At 38.9% G+C, this 27,334-nt stretch overlaps 1 protein-coding gene across 11 annotated transcripts in view; it reads right to left on the bottom strand.

Moving 5' to 3' along the window:
- Positions 1–27,334, bottom strand: part of UBN2 (ubinuclein 2) — a gene marked incomplete at its 5' end in the record, with an annotated part of 87,857 nt that overhangs the window by 45,636 nt on the left and 14,887 nt on the right. For all 11 annotated transcript variants that reach the window (XR_014492830.1, XR_014492831.1, XR_014492832.1 and 8 more), the window contains 5 exons: positions 14,436–14,579; positions 15,583–15,696; positions 17,221–17,339; positions 22,979–23,108; positions 23,489–23,559. Coding sequence is in view for 8 of the 11 variants with exons in the window: in XM_083365493.1 (XP_083221619.1) it covers positions 14,436–14,579; positions 15,583–15,696; positions 17,221–17,339; positions 22,979–23,108; positions 23,489–23,559 (578 nt within the window). The remainder of the gene's footprint in view (positions 1–14,435; positions 14,580–15,582; positions 15,697–17,220; positions 17,340–22,978; positions 23,109–23,488; positions 23,560–27,334) is intronic.

The following is a 27,334-nucleotide window of genomic DNA, read 5'->3' as shown; positions in this document are numbered from 1 at the left end:
TTAGGTCCCCTATCAAATTGTATATTTCATTGAAGTTGACACAACTTCTATATGGTACAAAATTAAATGCAGCTTTCTGCAAATCTGAAATTACACACTATGACTATGTACAGTTATTTATAAATTCCCACAATCAGTGGGGAAACTGAAGCTGAAAAGAGACTGGATATTTCAGCAACAACAATGATCTGAAAGACACCTTAACAATGAAGGGAAGGGAAGGGAAGGAAAGGAGAAGAGAGGAAAGGAAAGGAAAGGAAAGGAAAGGAAAGGAAAGGAAAGGAAAGGAAAGGAAAGGAAAGGAAAGGAAAGGAAAGGAAAGGAAAGGAAAGGAAAGGAAAGATGTTGAAATGGCTTTGAGAGTCCTTATCCTTGGATGTTATTGAAGATTTCAAACAAGTAGCACATGCAAGGGAAAAATTTCCAAAACCAAGAGTCGAAAGAATTGGATCAGGGGTGCCTAGGTCTTGTCAGAATTTCAGTGATATTCATAAATATCATTTAATTCATAGACTCACAGCTGTTAAAATCCAACAGAATAAGCAATACAATTAAAAACACCACACTATGATGGGTAACTAATCATAGTGCCCTCACACCCCGGCACACAAATGCTCTGTGGAAGAAAAAGATCCTCAACAACCTTTTCAAAGGAGGAAGCTATGAGGAAGGAAGCCAACTAGCAATCAATGCCATAAGTATTACATGGCTAACTTTATTATCTTCAGTTAGCAGATAGGCCTGTGCATCAGCTGAAGCTTGTTTTTTATCCCCAAAGGCAGCCCCATATAGAGTATATTATACAAAGTAATACACAAGGTGATATAAGGGCATGGGTTACTGTTACCAGGTTTCCCAGTTTAAAAGGGCCTGCAGTTAGTGCACTAACTAAAGTTGGAGCAACCACATACACTAACATCCTTTTTCTTCATATGCTGACTGGAACCCCTCACTTAGGAAAAAATGGAATCACTATCAAGCAGCACTTCAAGCCCTAGTTTTTATAGAAAGACAGAAATATACTATATGGCCATTGAGAAATTTAACAAGACATACTCTCTATCCATGTCTCAACAGAGGTAATCCACTGGGGTGACCAGCACTGTTTCCAAACCATATTCATGCCTGAAGTCTGAAAATAAAGTGTCTGGAAAAATCTGTTCTTCCAGGACTCTCTGTAACTGATGCCTCGCCACCTTCACCAAACAGTCAATATGGGTATCAACTATCATCAATGACGTATTTTCTTCATTGTTTCAATTGTTGCTCTAGTGTATCTTCACTTCTTGCAGCTCCCCACTAAATCAAATAACCCTTTGTGAGGAAGGAAAGGCTGTTTAAGGACAATCTCATCCAACACTCACATTGGCTCCATATTCCTGAGACTGGCAAGGCACATGGCATAACTGATTGGAAGATTGCTTAGAAATTATCCACATGCCCTCAGAAAAGTCTGAGAATTAATATTTAGGGTAATCTATTTTAACTGGTTTACAAATCATGTAGAGATGAGTTGAGTGGATAATGTATTTTTTAAGATAGAAAATGGTATAAAAATGACATATAAAGACAAAGTTCTCCATACTCAGATTACATTCTATAAATTCTGAGGTAAACACCGGGTTTAATGTTTAATGTGTGGCCATCTGTTTGCATGCTGAACCCAAAATCTTCTGAATAAGTCTGTGGTCCCTACAGAAGAAATGAATTCTCTACAGATGATTCTTCTATAGAAAATAGAGATTGCAGTAGGGAATTCTACCACCAAAATGCCCAAAAGATCCAGAAGCTTGGGCAGACACACTGCAAGTCACTGAAGCAGATGGTACAGAAAGGGCACTCATCTTTTCTCTAAAGCCCAATGTATCATACAGGTATTTAACTGGTCAGCTCTGAGGAAGTGCTTCTGGTCACTGCCAACTTTCACAAAGTTACTACTTTACCTCCTCCCCAATTACTATACTGACGCTAATGGAGCAGCTAGAAACCTGTCAGGAAAATCTCAAACAGGGTTACATCTCCATGTAAATCAGATCTCTGTGATGTACACCACATTTCCAGGCTCACTCATACAGATCTAGCCTTGATTGAGAGTCTGGCATGAGACTGTGGCATCCAGCAATCCAGCCATCTACTATGAGAAGAATGTATGGATAAATGTATATGAGTGCTTTGATAATAAGCTGGTGATAATAACAGATGGTTTGATAATATAAATGTGTACATCTCTATGCAGATAATGCTGCACTGTTGGCTGAAAAGGTAAATTATTTGCAAAAGTACATTATTTGGGATTTATTTTTATAAATACTGTATGACACAACAATGTGAGGGAATGTAAATGGCCTTGAGAAAGGGGAACGGATCAACAAACTATTAAGAGAGGGAGAGGTTTAGAAAAGATGATTCAGTCTTGCAAAAGAAGAAAGCATGAGAAAAAAATATCAAAATAATCCCATTTCGATTTTATTTGGTGTAAGATTTATTTGCTTTCAGGATTGTTATTGTATCCTGGCACAATAGAGCATTCCTGAAACAGATGCTGCTCCTCTTTTTTTATTTTGTCTACCTCAAAGCATTGACAACAATCTTGTCTTTCAGTAGAGGCATCAGAACTTGCCTTAAAGACCTGGAATATGACAACAGATCCTTGAAGCAACTTCTCTGCACAAGTGGCCGAGGCATTATTGCAGCATCAACATGAGCTAGATACAGAAATAATGAACCTGCACAGTGCCATGATACAGCGAGCACAGCATCTGGGACAAAGCTTACCTCAGCTGGGAGTCGCCCCACAAGTTGCCCCACAGCCACTGTTACTTTGATCTCCTGGAAGTCTGCTGGAGAAGTTCAGTGGGGCACAGGATCAATTCCTGACTTTCACTACTCAATGTGAATTATTCATGGTGGAGAGACCAGTAGAATTTCCGACTGATCGGAGTAAAGTAGCCTTCGTTCTCAGCCTGTTGAAGGAAGGAGCAGCCTGATGGGCAATTCCGCTCATTGAGAGCAATGATGCAGTCTTAGATAAGTACCGGTACCAGAATTTCATGCAAAGATTTAGAGCTGCTTTTGATATTGTGGCTATAAGAGACATCGCAAATTGGGAGATTTACAAGCTGAAGCAAGGAAATAATCGTGTTCATGAGTAGGTAGTTGATTTTTAGTTGTATATCAGAGATATGTACTGGATTTTGCCTTGCTTAACCAGTTTTTGGAAGGACTTTCTGATAAATTGAGGAATGGATTAGTAAGACAGGGCACTTCAGAAAATTTAGAAGAGCAATTTCAGTAACACATGCTGATTGGCAGAGAGCAGAAGGAATTGAAGCATAAGGAGTACAATGGAGATATTTTTGCAGACTTTCATAATCTCTAACCCTCCACCACCATCCTGCTATCTCCTCAAACTCCAACAGCATGGAGCCTGTATATATAGGAACAGTGAGACAATCTTTGCAGCAGAGATACTTTAAAAAGCGCCCCTTGCTGTGTGCCTTTATTAGGGAGCTCTAGTACAACTAGCTATGATAGTACTGCTAAAGTTCCATACTCTTAAGTTGACTGTAAAAAGTCATACTTGCGGAAATATGTGTCACCTCAGAAGTAAATATCTGAATTACTTTAGAGCCTCCTCTTTGGAAAACTTTGTAAGCTCCCTTCCAAAGGTTTGACAGCGCGCCGCTCAATAATTAAGAAGAGTTCTGAAGACCAACAGCAGGGAAATGAATTTTATTATCCTTGTTACGTCTTCACACCCACAAAGCCCCAGAAATACAACTTTCAGCTGGGTGCAATTACTAATTTCATGGATAAAGCTACAGTGTGTCATTTTGCCTTACATAAACAGTTGCTGGAATGTCAATGCTAATGGAAATGACTGACAGTCAATCTCTTTTGGTTGGATCCATTTTGCAATACCCAACCCCACAATAAATTATGCAGAATTCTTGCTACTGTATAACACAACTTTTTTATATCCTGAGAGCAGACAAAGATTGGCTACAAACTCACAAACCAGATATCCACTGGGAACAAGATCAATTTTTCTTTTCTCTCAAAAATTTTAACTTCCTTGCAGAAAATATGCTTTTCCCACTTCCCCCAAAATGGCATGCTGAGTGCTGGGGAGATTTGTTTCTCCTGCCAATGTACAGCTGATTTTGCTGCCAAAACGGGTTCTCTGGCAGTTGACTCCCTAGATCTCAACGGGAGCACCTAGAAAAGAACCAAGATGAATCTCAGATGATTGTAGACCCTCCTGGGAAGAGGAATTTTGAGGATTGCAATTTCTGGTAGGAGTGGTCAAAGAGTTGGGTCTCTTTCCTCTCAGGTGTTCGGGTTTTTTTAAGCACGCCTGGGTTTTACCTGCACAATTTGAACATTCCTTTTTACCTTTATTTTTCTTTTAAAAGTTAATTGACTTGTTGAAGATTGATTCACTTTAACCCCTTGCTGGATTTGAATGTGAATTATTTAATGTTTTTTCACTGATTCACTCTGCTGTCTGAATTACTTTCACTTTCTCCATGTCAAAGTTGATGGAGATTTTCTGGGTAGTGAAAGTGATCTGTTGTATCAGATTTTTATTGCAGGGATTTCACACTTTCTTAACTTTTAAAAAGCTCTGATCTTAATTTTTTTAATGTGTCATGGAAATTTTATTTTTCCCCATCCTTCTTTATAGTGAGAAGTATTATATCAATGTTCTTTGTGGATACTTTGTTACAGTATGTCTAACACCCCTGTCATGGAAAGTCTGGGAAAATGTCTGGTTGTGAATGCCCAGTTACAGGATTATATTAAAATACAAACAATGTACCAACTTAAAGATAAAGCCCTCTGAAAAGCCTTTGAAAACAGAATGCTTTTTAACCTAAAGATTCAAATTGAAAACTTTGGTAAAAAATTTGATAACAGAATTTTAAATCAACCTAAAGAGGATATTCAAACACAAGCAACTCTAGCCATAACAAGCTCACAACTGGATGGATTGGAATCTAAATTGCTATTGACAGATTTAAATGAAAAAGAATTTGGTTTGGAATCTGCAGGTTTGTTGGAGAAGGCTGAAGCGGTTATGGGTTTTACAGATTTGCAATTGACACTATCAGTGAGTGATGAACTGGACTTTCTTAAGAAGACTGATGGTGATTGGGAATTGACTTACTAAATCTAACTGGAAAACGATTTGGACTGGACTTTTTTGGGAAAATGGATTGACAACAGAGGTTTATGATTTGGGGGAATAAGACAGAATTGTTGGGAAAGTTTTCAACCAAAATCTTAAGAAGTTTTATTATTAAGAATCAAACGAAGGTATTTGATTCTGGACGGATTATAGATAATGACTATAGTGACTGTAGACTTTTTATAAGTTAAATACAATAACAGATTGCTAACAGAGGGCTTTGAAGTTTAACTTTGGTTGGTTCACGTTAACTACTTTGCCTCTGTATATAGTAGATGGATGACAGATATTGGGCCTGCCTTGAAAGATGGGGATTAATATTGTTAATTATTAATATTTATCAACATTCAATTGGGGGATGTGTGTGTGTGTGTGTGTGTGTGTGTGTTTTAATGCACTTTTTCTTTTCTAATGTTTTGTTTTTGTAAAATTTCTTTTCCTTTTTTTTTGAAGTTTGTATTTTACCATAATTTTCTGAATAAAATAAACTCTATTCACAAAAATGTACTTCCTCCAATCCTCTCTACGCATGGAACCTCTTGTATTAATAGCAAAATACACAATTTTGTGAATTTTTGAGTAAAAGAAATAAAACACCTTCCCATGCCCCAAGTACAAATACTACACAATTATTACAAAGTCAGCTTATTGTTGGGGGCAATAAGCTGACTTTGTAATAATGCCGCTTGGGGTGTGTGTGTGAAAGCCCTAACAAGCAGGCATATACATAGAATGAAGGCTACTGCTAAGCTTGTAAGCCGCCCTGAGTCTTCGGAGAAGGGCGGGATATAAATGTAATAAAAATAAATAAAATAAATAAATAAACATACTGCCTGAAAAGCCTATATCTCATCAATATCCTATGTCTACTTAAGAGTCACCTTAGAACTGAAGATAGCAACATGGTGAATAGCTTTTACCTACTAGGATCAATCAATGGTACAAGAACAGTCAAAAATACACTGCAGGCTAACACCAGCAGAAAAGCAGCCAGCCATGAAGGCCTTGAAAAATATATTCAAATTCCACAGTGTTTCTATACCTACAAAGATCAAAATCATGCAAGCCATGGTATTCCCTATGATGCTTTATGGAAGTGAAAATTGGACTTTAACGAAGTAGGATATGAACAGTAATGATGCCTTAGAACTTTGGGATTGGAGAAAACTCTTACGAATATTGTGGACATTCAAGAAAATAAACCAATGGATCACTGAACAAATCAACCCAGAGTTCTCACACAAGGCACAAATGACTAAGATATCCTACAGGTAGTCCTCAATTTATGAGAATAATTGAGCCTGGAATTATAGTCATAAGTCATACAGTTTCATGGATACCCTCCTGGAGCCCTCTCCAAAGGCGAGTTCAGAAGAGGGTGAGTTTCAGTCAACAGAAGAAAGCATGGAGATATGTTGGTGTAGGTCAGGATTGAGGCTTGGAGAGTGCTAGCCTGACAGAGCAGCCTCAGCTGGGTTGGCCAGATAAACAGCAGGCTGAGGCTGAGCAAGGCAAGTCACAGCTGCAACAAGTTAGCCAGAAAGCTCCAGGAGAGGACTGGGAGCAGCTGCTGCCCGTTAGCGATGGGAAAAAGGTGCAGTCTACACCTCCTCCTGATCCAAGGACATGTAGAGAAGAAATGCACAACAGTCAGCTAGACTACTCGTGAGGAAGCAGCCTCGCCTCTCATGAAGGGTTGCACTGGCATTGCCTATTTAATCTTGCCCTGGGACTTCAGTGTAGCTGGAACAACATGTCCAGTTTTGTGCCTTGTGTGCTACTGCCGTGTATCCTGACCTGTTTGAATCGTGGACTGTTTTCCTCGACTTAGTGTGTGCCCATTGGACTTGGGTTATCCAGTGACTCTTGTGTTGAGCTTAGAATCTGGACCTCACAACAGGGGTGCTTTCTGAGGAACTGTGTGCGGGACTTAAATAAATACGTGTAGAACTCTTGCTGTCCGTGCCCGTGTGTGTGGGGAGCAGGGCAGCACAGTCATTAGGTGGTCACCATTGACTGCCTGATTTTATGACCTTTTTTTGCTGCTGTCGTTAAGTAAATGCTGCAGTCATTAAGCGAATGCTGCAGTTGTTAAACAAGTCCATTTTTCCCAATGGACTTTTTTTGCTGGAAATTGAGAATTTCAAAAAGGAATTGGCAAAAAAATGCCAAAAATCATTGTCATGTGATCACAGGACACTGCAAACAACTGTAAATGCAAAGTGATTGATGAGAGCCCAAAATGAGATCATGTGAGTATGGGAAAGATTGAGGCCAATGGAACTTTGAAAATGGGTGGTTAAGTAGCTTTAGGGAAATCCATTGTAACTTTGAATGGTTGCTAAGTGACTTTCATTAAGCAAGAACTAGGATCCAGCTCACTAGGAAAGCTGAAAGAAAGAGAAGAGTAGCATGATTAATGGACTCAGTTACGTTGATGAATGTACCACTGGGAGAACTGAAGGAATAAGAGTTAATCATCATGGAGAAAATATGTGATTGCTAGGAGTTGAAAATAATTGATGACATATAATCAATCAATAAGTGATGACTGCAAAAACAGTAGCATAATAAATCAAAGGCATTTTTTTTCATCTCAGTTCTCTCCTACAAGAAGTCATGTGCGGTATCAGGCAACTCTGAAGAGGAGGGAGGGGTAAAATTGATGCCTGAGATAGATATCTACATGGTTGGGGTGGGGAAGTACTTCTTTATTTCAAATAAGCTAGCATTTCCAGGACTTGATGATCCCCATTCTAGATTACTGAAGAAATTTGTTGAGCACTCGGCCAAACTTGTATGTACTATTTGTTTAAAAATTCTAAAAAAAAAACCTGCTGAGGTGCCAGATGACTGCAGTAAAGCCAATGTTCTATCTATCATCAAAAGGAATTAAAGGATCCAAAACCAGACCAATAGGTATAGCAGTGAAAACCAGTTTGGTGTAGTGATTAAGGTATCATGCTAGAAACTAGAAGGCCATGAGTTGTATTCCTGCCTCGGGCACAAAGGCAACGGAGTGATCTTGGGTCAATCACTCTCTCAATCTTAGGATACAGGCAATGGTAGACCTCTTTTGAAAACTTGCCAAGAGAACTGCAGGAACTTGTCCAAGCAGTTGCCAGGAGTCAACACTGACTCAAAAGAATGTGCAAGCACACATACACAAAGTAATGCCCAGGAAGATTGTATGGTTTCTAAATGAAGGAAACATTTGTAAAATTGACATTTCAAAACTAGGAACTAGCTTAAATTGGATGAAATTTCACAGGCAGTTTTTTTTAACTCAAAAAGCTCTTCAAAGAGTAATTGATTACAAACTAAATGCAAGTAATTTCAATGCAAAAAAGTGAGGGGGAATATAATTTTAAGCTATGACAAGAAAAATTTAATTTACAAATTATAGAAAATAGTGGTTTTATTTTACTTTGTATAGGTGAGACCCAAATATTGTTTCAGTTCTGAATGCTATTCTTTGAGAAGGGTTCCAACAAACCAGAAGAAAGTTGTATAAAGAAATATACACAATCCCCCACCCCCCTAAATTTAAGTTTTCAGATGACTGAGTAGAGATAATATCAAAAGGATGCCAAGACCTAGACTCTATTCCAGAGTATTTAATAGATTTAAGCTATAGAAAGATAAAACAGCTACTGAATGTTTAAAAAAGTGGTTGTGACAGGAGTAGAAGTTGTAAAATGTCTATTAAAGATTATGAAGAGATTCTAGCTCTAATCTAACCAGACAGAAGATGTAAAATCATTTATCGTGAATATTTTATTTGGATCCCTGCTCTAAGCAGGCTATGAGCATCTATGGGCAGAAGGGAGCTTGTATAGTACTGTACATACATACCTGGAGTAATCACTCAGTGACCCAAATGGCCATGTTCAACTATGTTTCTATTATCCTAATAATTACTGTTACACACTTTTATAAACCCACCACAAATCAAGATCCCAAACACTCTCATTTGTAAGCTGCTCATTCTTACCCACCTCCAAGCTTTTTATATTTTCTTACCTTGACTAAAGTTTTGTGACTTGTTTTTATCTTTTCAGTCTAAATTCTTTAAGGCTGAAAACAGGTTTCACTGTTCATAAAGTGCCAAATATATAAGTACCACACTAAATATACATTAATGGTTGGTTAAAGATTGTGTTATTGTTACCAAATCGCTCTTGAATAAAAATTTTGGCCAACAATTATACAACCGATTAACCAACTTTTTAAATTCAGTATTTGTAATTTCTAATCCTCAAAAGGTTTGTTAAGGTTACATGTGTATAGAGCCACATTTGTCCCAATCAAGCAACAAACAATTGAAACAAGGCAGTAAGAAAGATTAATAATTAATACACTGAAATATATGTATTTGAGTTTACTTTCCTGAAGTAGTCAAGACAATGAAGCAAACAGAAGATATGAAGTTTCATAAATTGATCATAATTTGTAATACTGCTACATCAAAGTAAGATTTTCAGTTTAAGCCACTTTAAATGTGTTCACTCTGAATATATATATTCACATTGTTAGTATGCTAGCACTAGACTGTCTTAATTATAAATAAAGAACTAATCAAAATAATTGTTTGGGATACTGAATCCCACTTAAAATTTTTGTATCCTAACATGCCAATCCTTTTCATATACATCATGTACATGAATAACAGCAACCTGCTGTTTTTGCATAGACTGACTCTTCCCATGCATTAAAGGGTAGTTAATAAATTATTTCTACAATTCTTGTGATTCTAAATAATATTGCACATTAAAATAGTTGAGTAAAATTAAAGTTGTCTCAAGTTACATAAACTTTTTAACAGATTCTGCAAGTTCCCAGTCGGTCCTGGATAAGTATTGATTTCTACCTTTTAATAACCACTTTCAAACCTGCGCTATAATCTTCAGAATTCATTTTTTTAAAAAGCTCAAGCCCTGTTCAGGCATTACCAAAATAAAGGAATAATGTTGAATAATAAATGAATCTGTTAATGTTGCTCTAGTGCAGGGGTAGGCAACCTCGGCTCTTTTATGACTCATAGACTTCAACTCCCAGAATTCCTGGGAATTCTGGGAGTTGAAGTCCATGAGTCATAAAAGAGCCGAGGTTGCCTACCCCTGCTCTAGTGAAACTGGCTTCCTTGCAGGCATTTAGGTGAAATACAAATGTCTGCAGAAGAGATATTATTTTAACTCCCATGTAAGATTCTGGCTAACAAGGAAATCAACACTGTTATGCATATAGGCTTCCTTCATACAGAAAGCCAATACATTACATTAAAGACAGGGCTTATCAAGCATGCTCGCATGTTAAATTCTCCATTTCAATAACATTTGAACCAAACTATTCAGCTTTTTTCTACCATTTCTAGAAGAGGAGGTATAAAAGAATAGATGCACTTTTGCCCATTTTCTTAAAAAAAAAAAAGCCTAATCCTATTTTAAGTGTTCTCAGGCAATGAATGAACTATCCTAACATTATCAGGCAACATGGTGTCTGGAGAAGGAAGCTTTTTGGTTTTTAAGCGTCCAAATGAGCAGCTCCGTTAGTCCATAAAAAGCCATTCAGACATAAATACTTTAGATTTTGTTACATTTGGCAATAGTATGTACAAAAAAGCAAATGCAGAGCAAAGACAGAAGTTTGTCGTTATTTTAATAGCAGTTTTCCACCCCAAATTCTAAACTTAGTTCTTTACTATAGGTCTAGAATTCTGAGACTACCATAAATTATCCATTACTCTGGCTGATTGGGAGTTAGGTACAATGGCGTTTTGTTTTTCAAAGCACCTGTGCATAGTTCACCATGCTGCAGATCACAGCTAAAAAAAATCTTGAAGCTTGTCATAACCTGAAATTTCTTATCTATGTCAAAAAACCAAGCTGCTATAATTAAAACAATTAAATGGATAAGTTTAAACTATTATTAAAGCTTAAAATGACAAACACCAATAATCTTTATTTCCAGCAATATGGTAGCTTCCATAAACTTAATTAGGAGACAGAGAGAACATACAGGGAGTGCAGAATTATTAGGCAAGTTGTATTTTTGAGGATTAATTTTATTATTGAACAACAACCATGTTCTCAATGAACCCAAAAAACTCATTAATATCAAAGCTGAATATTTTTGGAAGTAGTTTTTAGTTTGTTTTTAGTTATAGCTATTTTAGGGGGATATCTGTGTGTGCAGGTGACTATTACTGTGCATAATTATTAGGCAACTTAACAAAAAACAAATATATACCCATTTCAATTATTTATTTTTACCAGTGAAACCAATACTGTATAACATCTCAACATTCACAAATATACATTTCTGACATTCAAAAACATAACAAAAACAAATCAGTGACCAATATAGCCACCTTTCTTTGCAAGGACACTCAAAAGCCTGCCATCCATGGATTCTGTCAGTGTTTTGATCTGTTCACCATCAACATTGCGTGCAGCAGCAACCACAGCCTCCCAGACACTGTTCAGAGAGGTGTACTGTTTTCCCTCCTTGTAAATCTCACATTTGATGATGGACCACAGGTTCTCAATGGGGTTCAGATCAGGTGAACAAGGAGGCCATGTCATTAGATTTCCTTCTTTTATACCCTTTCTTGCCAGCCACGCTGTGGAGTACTTGGACGCGTGTGATGGAGCATTGTCCTGCATGAAAATCATGTTTTTCTTGAAGGATGCAGACTTCTTCCTGTACCACTGCTTGAAGAAGGTGTCTTCCAGAAACTGGCAGTAGGACTGGGAGTTGAGCTTGACTCCATCCTCAACCCGAAAAGGCCCCACAAGCTCATCTTTGATGATACCAGCCCAAACCAGTACTCCACCTCCACCTTGCTGGCGTCTGAGTCGGACTGGAGCTCTCTGCCCTTTACCAATCCAGCCACGGGCCCATCCATCTGGCCCATCAAGACTCACTCTCATTTCATCAGTCCATAAAACCTTAGAAAAATCAGTCTTGAGATATTTCTTGGCCCAGTCTTGACGTTTCAGCTTGTGTGTCTTGTTCAGTGGTGGTCGTCTTTCTTACCTTGGCCATGTCTCTGAGTATTGCACACCTTGTGCTTTTGGGCACTCCAGTGATGTTGCAGCTCTGAAATATGGCCAAACTGGTGGCAAGTGGCATCTTGGCAGCTGCACGCTTGACTTTTCTCAGTTCATGGGCAGTTATTTTGCGCCTTGGTTTCTCCACACGCTTCTTGCGACCCTGTTGACTATTTTGAATGAAACGCTTGATTGTTCGATGATCACGCTTCAGATGCTTTGCAATTTTAAGAGTGCTGCATCCCTCTGCAAGATATCTCACTATTTTTGACTTTTCTGAGCCTGTCAAGTCCTTCTTTTGACCCATTTTGCCAAAGGAAAGGAAGTTGCCTAATAATTATGCACACCTGATACAGGGTGTTGATGTCATTAGACCACACCCCTTCTCATTACAGAGATGCACATCACCTAATATGCTTAATTGGTAGTAGGCTTTCGAGCCTATACAGCTTGGAGTAAGACAACATGCATAAAGAGGATGATGTGGTCAAAATACTCATTTGCCTAATAATTCTGCACTCCCTGTAGAGACTGCTAAGGTAGAAAAAGAATGCACTCTAACAATCTATCCCTGATCAGAGATCCTATGAAATGATAGAAAAGATATCTGGAATGCTTGTGATGAAAAACAATGTCTCCAACTTCGCCATATTAGATAGCTTCAGCCTTCAACCTTCCATTTTTATGGAACATCATGGAGAAGATTATGGGAATCCAGGGCAAAGAATCATGGGTGAAATGAATTAGCTGGGTGATTTTCAGATAGGACTTAAATCCAGGCATGGGACAAAAACAGCAATAGGCTGCTCTTGTGCGATGGACAGCAAAACTGTAGCTGTCCTTATTTTATTAGACCTTAGCTGGTTTTGACACTGATCATGATAGTGTCTTGGACCACCTATGACTGGTTGAAGGCACTGTATTACAAGTGTTGATTTCATTCCTGATGTTGATAGCTTTAGAGCAGAGTGACCATCCAGCAAACATAGTTGGGGAGGCCCAGGTCTACAACTATGGGGTTTCTCTTCAATTCATAGTTATACTTGGATCCATAGATGAAGACACAGCCCTGAATGCCTTTACCAAGACCAGCTGTGCTCCATTTCTGGAGTATGAAACTCTGAGAACAGCAATCTTTGTCTTCATTATCTCCAGACAGGATTAATGCAATGAGCTTCACATGGGGTTGCCCTTGAAGTTTCTGCTCATGTTTTAAAAGAATATAACTTTACTACACAGCCTATATTATGAATAACTGCATCAATCCAAATTATTTGCATTTGATGGGTAAGTCGGATTCAACTCACGTGTCACATTTTGCTGCAACAGTAAGATTATTTGACTTAATATCCTTAAAACATGTGTAGGCCCACCACAAATAATTGTTACTACAATTAAATGATACCAAACTGATCAACAAGATATTCCCTGGTCTCCCCCCCCCCGGCAATATAAAACAATGTTTCTTTTGTATTTAGTGCAGACATGTCAAACAGAAGGCCCGGGGGCCGGATCCGGCCCGCGAAGTGGTTTCATGTGGCCCGCAAAGCCATCCTGGAAACAGTGAGGGAACGGCCCCCACTGCCTTGGCCCTGGCCCAGAGATCCTCCTCCTGCCAGAGACCCTCAGATCTGTCCCACTCCTGCCCAGGCCCCCATAGGCACCCTTGAGGCGAACGATGTAGAGCTGGCCACGCCCAGCCAGTAGGCCACACACACTAGCCACGCCCACCCAGGCCACACCCACCCGGCCCCTTGAAGGCAACTGCAATGCTGATGCGGCCCTCAATGAAATTGAGTTTGACACCCCTGATTTAGTGGCTATCTACACTGTTAGATTTTCCAGAAAATAATGCCTTATGTTTATTTTGTAGTTTTAAGCATTATGGGATGCAATTAGCAATTTCCATTTGCTGATGGGATGGATCATCTTTGCACTTTCTCAGTAATGTAGCATTACCAGATTAAAAAGAAAAGAGAATAAATAAGAGCATCACATGCATCAAGATATTACTCTAGCCCGTATAGACACTAATTTGGAAACTCTAGCAGTAATGATTTTGTATAAACTATTCAGAAAATATTTTATAACCAGGATCTGAAAAATAGCATATGCTTGAATTCTGACAAAACTTAATTCATCATATATCATAAAGTCTGAATAAGAATATTAGTCTTAAGTAGATACCATACCTAGCTTGCATCCAACCTTTTGGCCAAAGAGGCTTCACCTCTGTCTCCATAAATGTCTTGAGGTAATCTTCTGCAGATTGACTTTTAATTGGCTCTAGTTCATAGCAATCCAGCTTTATCTTGACAAGATTACACAGCAAAGTCCTGTTGAAATAAACCTGGCTGTCTTCAGTACATCAAGCATCACTTGTCAAAGTTACTCATTTACCTTTCACATTTTCTCTAAAAATAGAATTATTCAACAATAACTTTTAGCTAACCATGGTATATGGTAAGATATAATACAACTGGTTTTTCAGTTTCTTGTACTCTGTTTTATCTTTTCTATAATTTAAAACAGGCATTTCCATTTTTTGGACATTTCTTACCCAAGAACACTGCAATCCATAGATAGTAATTTCCCACAATTGAGAATTTATTAAGTGAAACTGTATAACAGTTACTTAAATACAGAAATGGGTTTAAGAAATGAAGATAAGCAAATCTGCACTGAAGAAATATTTCTTGTATATTTAATCACACGGCCAAATAAAGTATTGTATTCAATTCAGTTCAATTCAAATATTGTTGAGGAGGGAATATGAAAATGAGTTTCTTCCTTTTTCATACTCATAAAGCTGGTGGAGAATGAAAGCAAATATCACCACACATTTCAGATTTCTAGCCTATAGAACAAAATTATTTCCACTTCTTTTGACACTCCTTTTAACTTCTCTTCTGATAATCACTCACATGGGTGCTAAGACAAATTAAATACTGAGGACAGACCTTTACATAATCCAAATAAAAGCAAAGATTCTGGGACAAGAATGCCAATATAGCCAAGTTGGCAAATCCTTATGCAGTGAAAAGTATCAGAAAATACAGAGTGAATATTAGATAGCACTTAGGAAGAAGTAAATTAGCAAGAAAGATGATCTTCACATTAGCCAAGATTAAAAGTCTTATTTCTGTTATACCTCCATGCAGCTTATTTCCACTCCAGAACTGCATGCATTAGCTATTGTGGATTTACATTTATGACTATGCCCCATCTCAGGAAAAAAAGTCCAAGAATTTTTTTCCTGATCTGAAATAAATTTTATTAGGCTGTGCTATGGTAATTTATGATACCTCTAGTGGAGTATCAAACAATATAGTATCATACCTCACTGTCTCATCCCAGTAGAATTTTTTTCTTGGACCTGCAATCCTCTTTCCTGGTTTCTCATCATCTTCCTCTTCTGAACCATTCTTGTCTCGCTCATCTTCTGCTTGCATTCTGGAGCAAAATAGTAAGCACAGTATTGTAAACAGTAGAAACAGATATGCTTACTTCCCCATCATTACATTGCCAGAGAGACTCAGATATCTGCTGGTTGCTTATTTGCAATTGTCTGGTCTCTATGTGTCTCTATGAAGGTCCAATTAAACTGATGTATTGCTAATCATGGAATAGATCAGTAATCTATTCAACAAAGGTTAACGTATGCTTAGTGTTAAATAAGGGCCAAAGGAATTCAAGGGTGGTTGGATTTAGTTAACTTGTGGCCACATATGGAGTATAGACTGATCTCTCTTTTAACTCCAACCCTAGGTTCTGCCACTTCTTTTCCTATAGCAGTTGATGCACTGGTATTCTAGATAGAAGTTGATATTTGCAGTCCATCACCTTAAAAGTTACTAAATATCTACACATATTTTGGACACTGAAATGAGCCAATTTCCATTTAGTTCATTGCAAAAATTATGAAAAAAACTACCAATTTGTAAGACCTTCATGAGACAAGAAGAGTCAGTTGTATGACTGCATTGAAAATAACTTAAGAATTCAGCTATGGGAAAGCAATCTGGTCCTGTCTCACAGTTATAAAACTATTTAATAAGTGATACAAGATTTGTCAGACATTCACATCTACCTATTAAGTTTCATAAAAAAGAAAAATAATTACTACTTATCAGCTAGTATGTATGTCAATACAAATCAGGAGTCTGGTTTCACCTTTTCCAATTAACGTAGCTGTTAATCAAATTTCTTAATTTCTTATTTAGAAAATACACTATCAGATTCCTGATATGTTGCAATCACAGATTAATAAGAGTTTACTCCTACAATAAGAACATAAATGAAACTTGAAAACTTAAAAATGGAGGGCAATTTTAATGGAATGGTCCTTGAACAATTTCAAATGGATTATTTGCTAGCACTAATGTATATCCAGCAACTAGCTGTAGGACTAAATAAAATGGTGGTCACTAATAGCAGCTCTTTCTTACATGCGATACCCCAATTAAGTTGTAACATCACTGTTTGCTGAACTTCAGGCTACAGCTTTTCTAACAGAAATTAAACAACTATCATCCCCACTTATGTTAAAGATTTTCAATTACAACTCTACTAACTGGACAAGCAGGGTATGTTGGGGGGAAAAACAAAATGATAACGCTAAAATCTAAAAAATAGGTATCTAGATAAATAGAACCTGTCATGAGTAATAGGAACAGCTTCTGAAGTTGTTTTTGCTAAGATAGCAGACAAAAAAAAGGCCAAGTGAATACATGGACAGATGTTCAGTATCTTTTTAGGGCAAGAGACTTATCCATCTCATAAATGCTCCACTATATTCCCAGAATTAATGTACTGCAAAAAAGCAGAATCTATATATAATATAAGCAGAAAAATAGCAATCACACACATTAATTTCCTCACATTCGGAACTTCATAATTTCTAATAAAATAGGACAATTGCCTTTTCATTTCCCCTCTCCCCCCATTGACCTACAGCTGTTTGGTTTGCCTACATACTTGGCATTCTTGGCTTGACTATGTGCCTGGCAATCTTCCTGGTATTTGAATAGTTGTTCAGGCATGACACAGCTGATAGCCAACTTCAATTTTTGCAATGGTTCCTTCAAGCGGTCATCCTGAGAAGATACTACCATTAAAACAGTGATACAAACAATGTAATGCATTCACACACTGCATCTCTGAAGCTGTCTAGCCCTTTCTCCTTGAACAACTTTCAATGTTTTTCATTTTCTGAATTAACTTGGCTCTAAAACAATTGGTATTTTTAAAAGTCTCACAATATGAAGAATAAAGTTGTGTATATTTTCAACAATAAAAACATTATTACTTGTTAAGAAGAGAAAGAAACATAAAGTTTGCAGTAGAAAAGCCCTTTCAGGAGGTAAGCAAAACAAATTAAATTAAACTTAAGTCATGTAAAGTGTGCCTACACTGCTGTTCATTTATTTGAAATATGTATGGTTTAGTCACTTACAAAGGGTCACAATCTATAAAATAGAATAAAAAATTAAAAAGTGAAATAATAATTTAAAACACCATAGTAATGCAATTGTATAGCAGCAAGTCAATTAAAAGAAAATAGGCATGTCCAGACGGCTAGGTCTAAATTCAAGAGCAAAGATTCAGACCATGATGATACAAATAACGAGTAAATTAATTTGGCCAGTATAGTCCTGTATTCAATATAAAAAAGTTGTTTTTCATTATTTATCTTCCATAGCCAAGATGGGATTAACTGCATTGTAAAAATCAGAACCCAAGAATGTACACAGAAATTTGAAAAATTTAAAAATGCAGAGTGGCACCTAGAATTCATCTGATATATTTTGCTTTCCAGAATTGTCTTGGTTTCCTCTGAAGATTTGGAGTATGATTTGGAGTATAAAATATAAAGACATTGCCACCTGGCAAAAGTTTTATCTATTCATCAAGCTGACTTCTGCTAATTAAGAAGTGGTGCCACTCAGCTCCCAATTTGTTACAGTGAGAAAGGCTCTAGTAAAAAAAAAAGAAGTTTGTTTTTAGGCATGCACACCCAAGGAAGCGGGAAATAATCCAATGGCCAGACTCTGCTTGTGATCTTGGTGTGCTAAACAAAAATGGCAGTTTTTTTATCTATCTATCTATCTATCTATCTATCTATCTATCTATCTATCTACCTACCATCTATCTATCTATCCATCTATCCATCCATCCATCCATCCGGCTATCTACCCACCTGCAATGTTCCTACCGCTTCTGGATCTTTTTAAGGTAAAAAGGACATTATATCTTTCCCCCTATCCTTTGAAAAAGACAACGTAATTTTGAAATTTATGGGGAAAAAATTCCAGACCATCAGATAAGTTAAATGAAATAAAAAAGACTTAATACCACTTTAAAAAATGTTCCTGAATTAAAATGTACTTTTTTAAATCTAGCATAAAAACAAGCCAGCAAATCCAAAAAGTATCATGGACATGTCTAATTATGATAGCATTGTATTAGGATTGGATTTTAATTTATTCACAATTGTGTCATCTTTTTTAAACTTAACATTTTTAAAAGTACCACAACAGTTCTTAAATACTTCTTAAATTAATAGTTAAAAATCAGAAATAGTTGAAAAAAGCTACTTCTGGAAAGTGTCTGAAGGACTGCAATTTCTAATTAATGGGGATTCAGTTGTGTGAGAGCCTGGAACTAGAAATGTAACTCACAAATTAATACAAAAATAAAAATAGTTCAAAACAGAACAATAATCATCAAAGCAATTACACGATCTAGTTTACAGCACAACAGGAAAGTAAGTCAGCCTATTTAAAAAAGAATGGGATACAAATCTTTTATAATCATACACACACACACAGAGGCACAATGTCAGGGCCCCTCAAATAGATTTGCCTTCAAATCCCTTATTTCTTCCTTTTCTGCTTTTGCCTATGTATTCATTTTCGGGGCCTGCCATTCTGCTGGGAGAGGGATGCTTGCATGGGGGAAATAGTTGCTTTGCTTTGCTTTGTTCTGTGTGAGGTGCCCTCCCTCGGGGTATGAGGAATGCGACCCGAAAACATCTGTCTTCTCTCCAGACAACAGAGCCTGGGACCGTTAGGAAACGAAACCGAGAGTCCTTGAAAGAGGCGCTAAATCCCCTGGTTCTCATAGCAGCCTGGCACCTGTGGATTGGCTGGATTTCAACCAAACGGTTGGACATTGGGAGAAGGGATTTTGAATTGCCATTTTGACATGGGCTAAATCTTCAGACCTTGATTTACTCTCCTGCCATCACTAACTCTCAATAAAAAGTTCCTTTTGAAATGATGCCTGTTTCAAGAGTTCCACTTTCTTGGGAGGTCTAGGTGAGGCAGGTCCTTACATAAAGCAAGGTCTGCAATAGTACCCAACCCGGAGAGGCGTCTGCCCTACTGAGGGAGGTTGTGCAAAATATGTCTCTGCATGGCAGCAAATTGGAAGAAGCTGGAAACGAGGACTGCAGTGAACCGCTCATCCAGATATACCCCGAAGAAGGCACCTCCACCTGGGTGGAGGAAGCTGCTGCCCTAGAAGACTCCTCGAGGCCAAGATGATCATTGGGCGCCAGGAAAAAGGAGGACTGGGAGGAAAGAGCCCAAAGAGTTACTTTCACCTGAGGAAGTCAGAAGAAGACCCGAAAGAAAAAGACAGAGCTACTTTCCGACGATGAAGAGCCAGATAAGCAATCAGATTTGATGGAGGGGATCCTGAAGCGAGCCATGACTTAGTGGAAGCTTTTGACGACCTAAAAGCCAAATCCCTGGTCTCTCCAGAAAAAGTGACTGTAAAAATCTAGTGGGAAGGTAAACTTTGTTCTCCATATGAAAAGGTTCAGCCTGCCAGACACTGGGTAGCAGCCTCCATGCTATTCAGAGAGATGAAGGATGGGTCTCTTCACCTCTACGTAGACTACATATATTTTAACGTGGTATCTGTGGAAAATGTTTACCCCTTGTCTCTGATGAGGGACATGCTAGCTCCCCTGGTGAAAGGGAAAGTTTTTTCTAAGATAGACCTGTGGGAAGCATACTATTGCATCAGGATTAAGGAGGGAGACAAGTGGAAGACTGCTTTCAACTGCCCCCTGGATTGCTTCCAATTCAGGGTGCTTCCTTTTGGACTGCAGGGAGCCCCTGCTGTTTTCATGCAACTGATCAATGAGGTCCTCCATGGGCACTTAGACGAGGGGTTTTTGGTGTATTTGGACGATATTCTGATCTACACTGAGACAAAAGCTGAACATCTTCCACAAAGATAGAATTATCTAGGCTATCACATTTCACACGAGGGGGTGGAGATGGACCATGAGAAAGTGCAGGCTGTCATGGAGTGGACCCCTCCCTGCAGCAGGAAGCAGTTACAGAGTTTTCTGGGGTTTGCCAACTTTTATAGGCAATTCATTCCTTCGTTTGCTCAGATTGTGCTTCCAATCCGAACTTACTGAAAACTAAGGGAGGAGATAAACCAAAGGCTAGCCAGTAAAATGGACTGCTGAATGTCAAGTTGCATTCAAGAAACTTTAAAGACTTTTTTCCACGGAACTGGTGCTGAAACACTGTCTGTGATTCAGGCAGACGCTAGCAATTTAGCAGTGGGGGCGATATTACTGCAGAAGAACCAGCAGGGTCAGTTACAATCCTGTGCCTACATATCTAAAACATTATCCGAGACTGAACAACGATGGGCAGCTTGGGAGAAAGAAGCCTATGTTGTGAGATGGGTGCTCTTGACCTCGAGGCATTTCTTATAAGGGAGTAAAATCCCTTTTCAGGTCTGGACTGATGGGCCCAGCACTTCCATTGTTTTAATTTCTCCATCCACTATCTTCCAGAAGGCAAGAACCTCTTGGCAGACAATTTGTCAAGGATGCCACAATATAACAGTGTGAAAGCAGAGGAAGTTAAGCCTCTGCTTTCCCCACAACAACTGGTGGCTCCAGCCACCATGAAGGCGCAATCTAAGAAAACCCCGTTGGACATGGCAGTTGGGGAGTTCAAGAAAGCGCTGGAAAAGGATGAGTGGTTCTGCAGCCATAAAAATCTCTGTTCAATACAAGTTGGTTTGGCCTGGGTTGGAGGGAAACTGTATGTGCCTGCAGACCAGAGACTGAGAATCATGCAGGCCTGTCACGACTCTAAAATTGCAGGACACTTTGGGTTTGTAAAGACTTTGCACCTGCTTGAGAAACAATTTTGGTGGCCATCTTTAAAGGATATTGAAAGCTATGTGGCCAGCTGCCTTACCTGTGATGCTGCTAAACGGAGGCAGGGAAAAATGCCTAGCCTCCAGCAGCCAGTGGCTAGCCCTTCAGCACCCTGGAGAGAGATCTCCATGGATTTCATTGTGGAGCTACCCAAAAGTGCGGGAAATAGTGTCATTTGGGTTGTCACTGATTTGTTCTCCAAATAAGCCCATTTTATCCTGTGTCAGAAGATCCTAATTGCAAAAACTTTGGCTAAGTTATTTATGCAGCATGTCTATCATCTCCATGGTGCCCCCAAAACGCATAATATTGGATAGGGGTTTTCAATTCACCTCTAAATTCTGGAAAGCTTTTCTGGACCTGTTAGGTTCTGATCAGGGACTGTCATCTAGTCATCATCCTCAAATGAATGGGGGGACAGAACGAACAAACTCAGTTTTAGAATAATACCTTCATTGTTTTATTAATTATCAAAAGGACAATTGGACTGATTTGTTGCCATTTGCTGAAGGGGCTTATAACAATGCAGTGAAATATGGGCTTTACTCCTTTTCAAATGGCTAATGGCCAGAGTTTCATGCCTATGCCTGAACTGCCTGCCAACGAGCCTGCTATTCCTTCTCTTAAGGACTGGATTCATCAGTTGCAGAACATCTGGCCAGTCATTAGAAAAGCTTTAGATGAAGCCAGAGAGGCTTATAAGGCACAGGCTGATAAGAAAAGAATGGAGTCTAAACCTTTTCATATGGAGAATAAAGTTTACCTTCCCACTAGATTTTTACAGTCACTGCAGCCATTGAAATACCGAAATACATCAGCTCTTTTCCCATTAAATGCATCATTAATCCTGTTACAGTAGAGCTGGAACTCCCTAAGAGTTTGAGAGAAATCCACCTTGTTTTCCACTGCAGTTTGTTGAAACCTGAATGGCTGTTGCTCCTGACCCTCAACCCATTATGGTAGAGGGTGAGCAACACTTTGAAATTAAAGACATTAGATTAATGCAAACATCATGGATCCATGCAGTACTTAGTGGCCTGGAAAGACTTGCATGCTTCACAAAATGAATGCATGCATAAAACATCATATGAGGAATGCAACCTGAAAACATCTGTCTTAAAACATCTTATCTGTCTTATCTCCGGACAACGGAGCCTGGGACTGAAACCAAGAGTCCTTGAAAGAGACGCTACATCCCCTGGTTCTCGTTTAACAGCTTGGTACCTGTGAGATTGGCTGGATTTCAACCGGACAGTTGGACATTGGGGGGAGAAGTTTTGAATTGACATTTTGGCATACACTTTTGTACACTGAAACTTCAGACCTTGCTTTGCTCTCTTGCCATCACTAACTCTCAATAAAAAGTTCAATGATGCCTGTTTCAAGAGTTCCACTTTCTTGGGAAGTCTAGTTGAGGCAGATTCTTACACACACACACATACCCTTGACATGCAGGTAATGCTTCATTCTACAGGGAACCAATTCTGATCCATCTACAATGTGTCTCGATTAAAATGTATCTGAATTGGGTAGCTATACCTGGACATTGAGATGCAATTTCTTCAAACGCTTTATCAATGTGTCTTTATTGCATGGCACAAAAGCTTCAAGATGGGAATACACGCCACTGCGGAAAGTAGGATTCAATTCTTGTAGCTGCATCTCAATACTGTTGAACAGAAAGCAAATTCATATCTAATAAGAAACACATGAACAAAACTCTCATCTTATTGCCTATTCTCAGGCAAGTTCACATTCTATGAAAAAAAATCTGAGAATTGGTTGTTTTAAGGGACACTGCTTTCTTTGCTGCTCTTTTTAAAGGAGTGTGTAACTAATGTCAAACCATAAATATGGCTAAACAAGTGTAAGAATATTATATAATTATTATGAATAAAAAATACAAAACCTAAATATGACTAGTATACTCTTCAACAAATAAACACTATTCTAATGATTTTTATCAGCTAGTTTAGAAATCTACTCATTGCGCAACTCATTTATTCTACTACACTAAATATTTTTCTGAAAAACAAAATGAGCACTTACTCAAGCAAGATATTATTCATGTCCTGTGTAAAGAATTTCTTTCTGCCTTCTTCATCAAAGAGCTTGGCAGCCTAGAGACAACAATAAAAATGCACTTCAGCTCAGAATTTTAGTAATTTAACTGCTAGCAAGTTGTACTCTATTGTAATCACAGGATATTTTCACAATCTCAGAAAAGCTACTTCACTTTGTACCAAGTATTTATTGTAGAATACCACAACTACTATTTATAATACTGAGAGACAACATTACTATATTTAAGCAGTAAAATTGCTTAATTATTATTTAAGCAATAATAACAATTGGCTTCATTTAAATATATCCCCTTCATGGATTACTGCCTTGTCATGGCGAAGGGGCTTGCATAATTCAATGAAGCTATGAGCGATGCCACCCAAGACAGACAGGTCATAGCAGAGAGTTCTGACAAAACGTGATCCACTGGAGAAGGAAATGGCAACCCACTCCAGTATCTTTGCCATGGACAGTACCAAAAGGCAAAAAGATATGACGCTGGAAGATGAGCCCCTCAGGTCGGAAGACGTCCAATATGCTACTGGGGAAAAGCAGAGAGCTAGTACTAGTAGAGCCAGAAAGAATGAAGTGACTGGGCCAAAGCCAAAAGGACACTCAACTGTGGATATATCTGGTGGTGAAAGGAAAGTCCAATGCTGTAAAGATTTTTTCTCCATAGGAGCCTGGAATGTAAGATCCATGAATCAAGGCAAGCTGGACGTGGTCAAACAAGAGATGACAAGACTGAACATCGACATCTTAGGAATCAGTGAACTAAAATGGACAGGAATGGGTGAATTTAATTCAGATGACCATCAGGTATATTACTGCGGGCAAGAATCCCTCAGAAGAAATGGAGTAGCCTTCATAGTCAATAAAAGAGTAGGAAAAGCAATACTGGGATACAATCCCCAAAATGACAGAATGATCTCAGTTCGAATCCAAGGCAAACCATTCAATATCACAGTAGTCCAAGTCTATGCCCCAACCACCAGTGCTGAAGAGGATGAAATTCTATGAAGCCCTACAGCACCTTATAGAACTAACACCAAAAAATGATGTCCCTATCATCATGGGGGATTGGAATGCTAAAGTAGGAAGTAAAAAGATAACCGGAACAACAGGCAAGTTTGGCCTTGGAGTACAAAATGAAGCAGGGCACAGGCTGATAGAATTTTGTCAAGAGAATACGATGGTCATAGCAAACACTCTTTTTGAACAATTCAAGAGATGGCTCTACACATGGACATCACCAGACGGTCAACACAGAAATCAGATGACTATATGCTCTGCAGCCAAAGATGGAGAAGATCTATACAGTCAGTAAAAGCTGACTGTGGCTCAGACCATGAGCTTCTCGTTACAAAATTTATGCTTAAACTGAAGAAAGTAGGGAAAAGCGCTAGGCCAGTCAGGTATGAATTAAATCATATCCCTGTTGAATATACAGTAGAGGTGACAAATAGATTTAAGGAATTAGATCTCATAGACAGAGTGCCTAAATAACTATGGACAGAGGTTCGCAACATTGTACAAGAGGTAGCAACCAAAACCATCCCAAAGAAAAAGAAATGCAAGAAAGCAAAATGGCTGTCTGAGGAAGCTTTGCAAATAGCTGAGGAAAGGAAGGAAGCGAAAGGCAAGGGAGAAAAAGATACACCCAATTGAATGCAGAATTCCAGAGAATAGCTAGAAGAGTAAGAATGCCTTCTTAAATGAACAGTGCAAAGAAATAAAAGAAAACAATAGAATAGGGAGGACCAGAGATCTTTACAAGAAAATTGGAGAGATGAAGGGAACATTTCATGCAAAAATGGGCATGATAAAGGACCAAAATGGCAGGGACCTAACAGAGGCAGAAGAGATTAAGAAGAGGTGGCAAAATTACACAGAAGAACTATACAAGAATTATTTATTATTTATTTTATTGTATTTATATACCGCCCTTTCCCGAAGGACTCAGGGCGGTTTACAGGGTGATTAAAAACAAAAAATACAAAAGTTAAAAACAATTAAAAAATTATATCAATCCCTGAACAAATAAAAACCCCAATTAAAATTAAAATTCTCAGCCTGGGCCAGACAGCTCGAAGAGCCAGGTTTTCAGGTCCCGGCGGAAAGAACGGAGGTCGGGGGCAGTTCTGAGCTCCACAGGCAGCTGGTTCCAGAGGGCAGGCGCACCCACTGAGAAGGCCCTCCCCCTGGGTGTTACCCGCCGGCAATCTTTTACCGGGGGCCCCCTGAGAAGACCCTCCCTGTGCGAGCGCACTTGACGAAAGGAGCTTGATGCAGGCAGCAGGTGTTCCCTCAGATATCCCGGACCCTCGCCATTTAGGGCTTTATAGGTCATCACCAGCACCTTGAATCTCACCCGGAGGGCAACCAGAAGCCAATGCAGCTCGCGGAGTAGAGGTGTTACATGGGAGTATCGGGAAACCCCCATCACAACTCGCGCAGCCTCATTCTGCACCAGCTGAAGCCTCCGAGTGGTCCTCAAGGGCAGCCCCATGTAGAGAGCATTGCAGTAGTCTAAACGGGAATGAGCTTAACTTTCCTGATAACCACGATGAGGTGGTCACTGACCTTGAGCCAGACATCCTAGAATGTGAAGTGGGCCTTAAAAAAGGTGAGCAACAACAAAGCTAGTGGAGGTGACAGTATTCCAGCTGAGCTATTCAAAATCTTAAAAGACGATGCAGTAAAAATGCTAGTCAATTTGCCAGCAAATTTGGAAAACTCAATAGATCACTTTACATTCCAATACCAAAGAAAGGCAGTGCCAAAGAATGTTCAAAGTATCGCACCATTGCACTCATTTCATATGCTAGTAAAATTATGCTTAAAATCCTACAAGCTAGACTCCAGCAGTATGTGGATCGAGAACTACCAGAAGTACAGGCAGGATTTTGAAGAGGCAGAGGAACTAGAGATCAAATTGCCAACATACGCTGGATCATGGAGAAAGCTAGGGAGTTCCAGAAAAACATCTACTTCTGCTTCATTGACTATGCTAAAGCCTTTGATTGTGTGGATCACAACAAAGTGTGGCAAGTTCTTAAAGAGATGGCAGTACGAGACCACCTTATTTGTCTCTTGAGAAACCTATATGTGGGTCAAGAAGCAACAGTGAGAACTGGACACGGAACCACTGATAGGTTCAAAATTGGGAAAGGATTCCGGGACGGCTGTATACTGTCGCCCTGCCTATTTAACTTATATGCAGAGCACATCATGAGAAAGGCAGGGCTAGATGAATCAAAAGTTGGAATTAAAATTGCCAGGGGAAATATCAACAATCTGAGATATGCAGATGATACCACTCTAATGGCAGAAAGTGAAGAGGAACTAAAGAGCCTCTTGTTATGAGTGAAGGAGAGTGCAAAACTTGGGTTGAAACTGAACATTTAGAAAACCAAGATCATGGCATCCGGCCCTCTCAATTCCTGGCAAATAGATGGGGGAAAAATGGAGGTAGTGACAGATTTTATTTTCCTGGGCTCCAAGATCACTGCAGATGGGGACTGTAGCCAAGAAATTAAAAGACGCTTGCTCCTCGGGAGGAAAGCCATGGCAAATTTAGACAACACACTAAAAAACAGAGACATCACCCTGCCAACAAAAGTGCATATAGTCAAGGCTATGGTCTTCCCAGTTGTATGGCTGTGAAAGTTGGACCATAAGAAAGGCTTTGCACCAAAGAATTGAGGCCTTTGAACTATGGTGCTGGAGAAGACTCCTGCAAGTCCCTTGGACTGCAAGGCGATCAAACCGGTCAGTCCTAGAGGAGATCAACCCTGACTGCTCTTTAGAAGGCCAGATCCTGAAGTTGAA

This window comes from Vipera ursinii (assembly GCF_947247035.1).
Source record: "Vipera ursinii genome assembly, chromosome: 6".
Classification (NCBI taxonomy): Eukaryota; Metazoa; Chordata; class Lepidosauria; order Squamata; family Viperidae; genus Vipera; species Vipera ursinii.
This window is presented reverse-complemented; position numbering and strand designations above follow the sequence as displayed.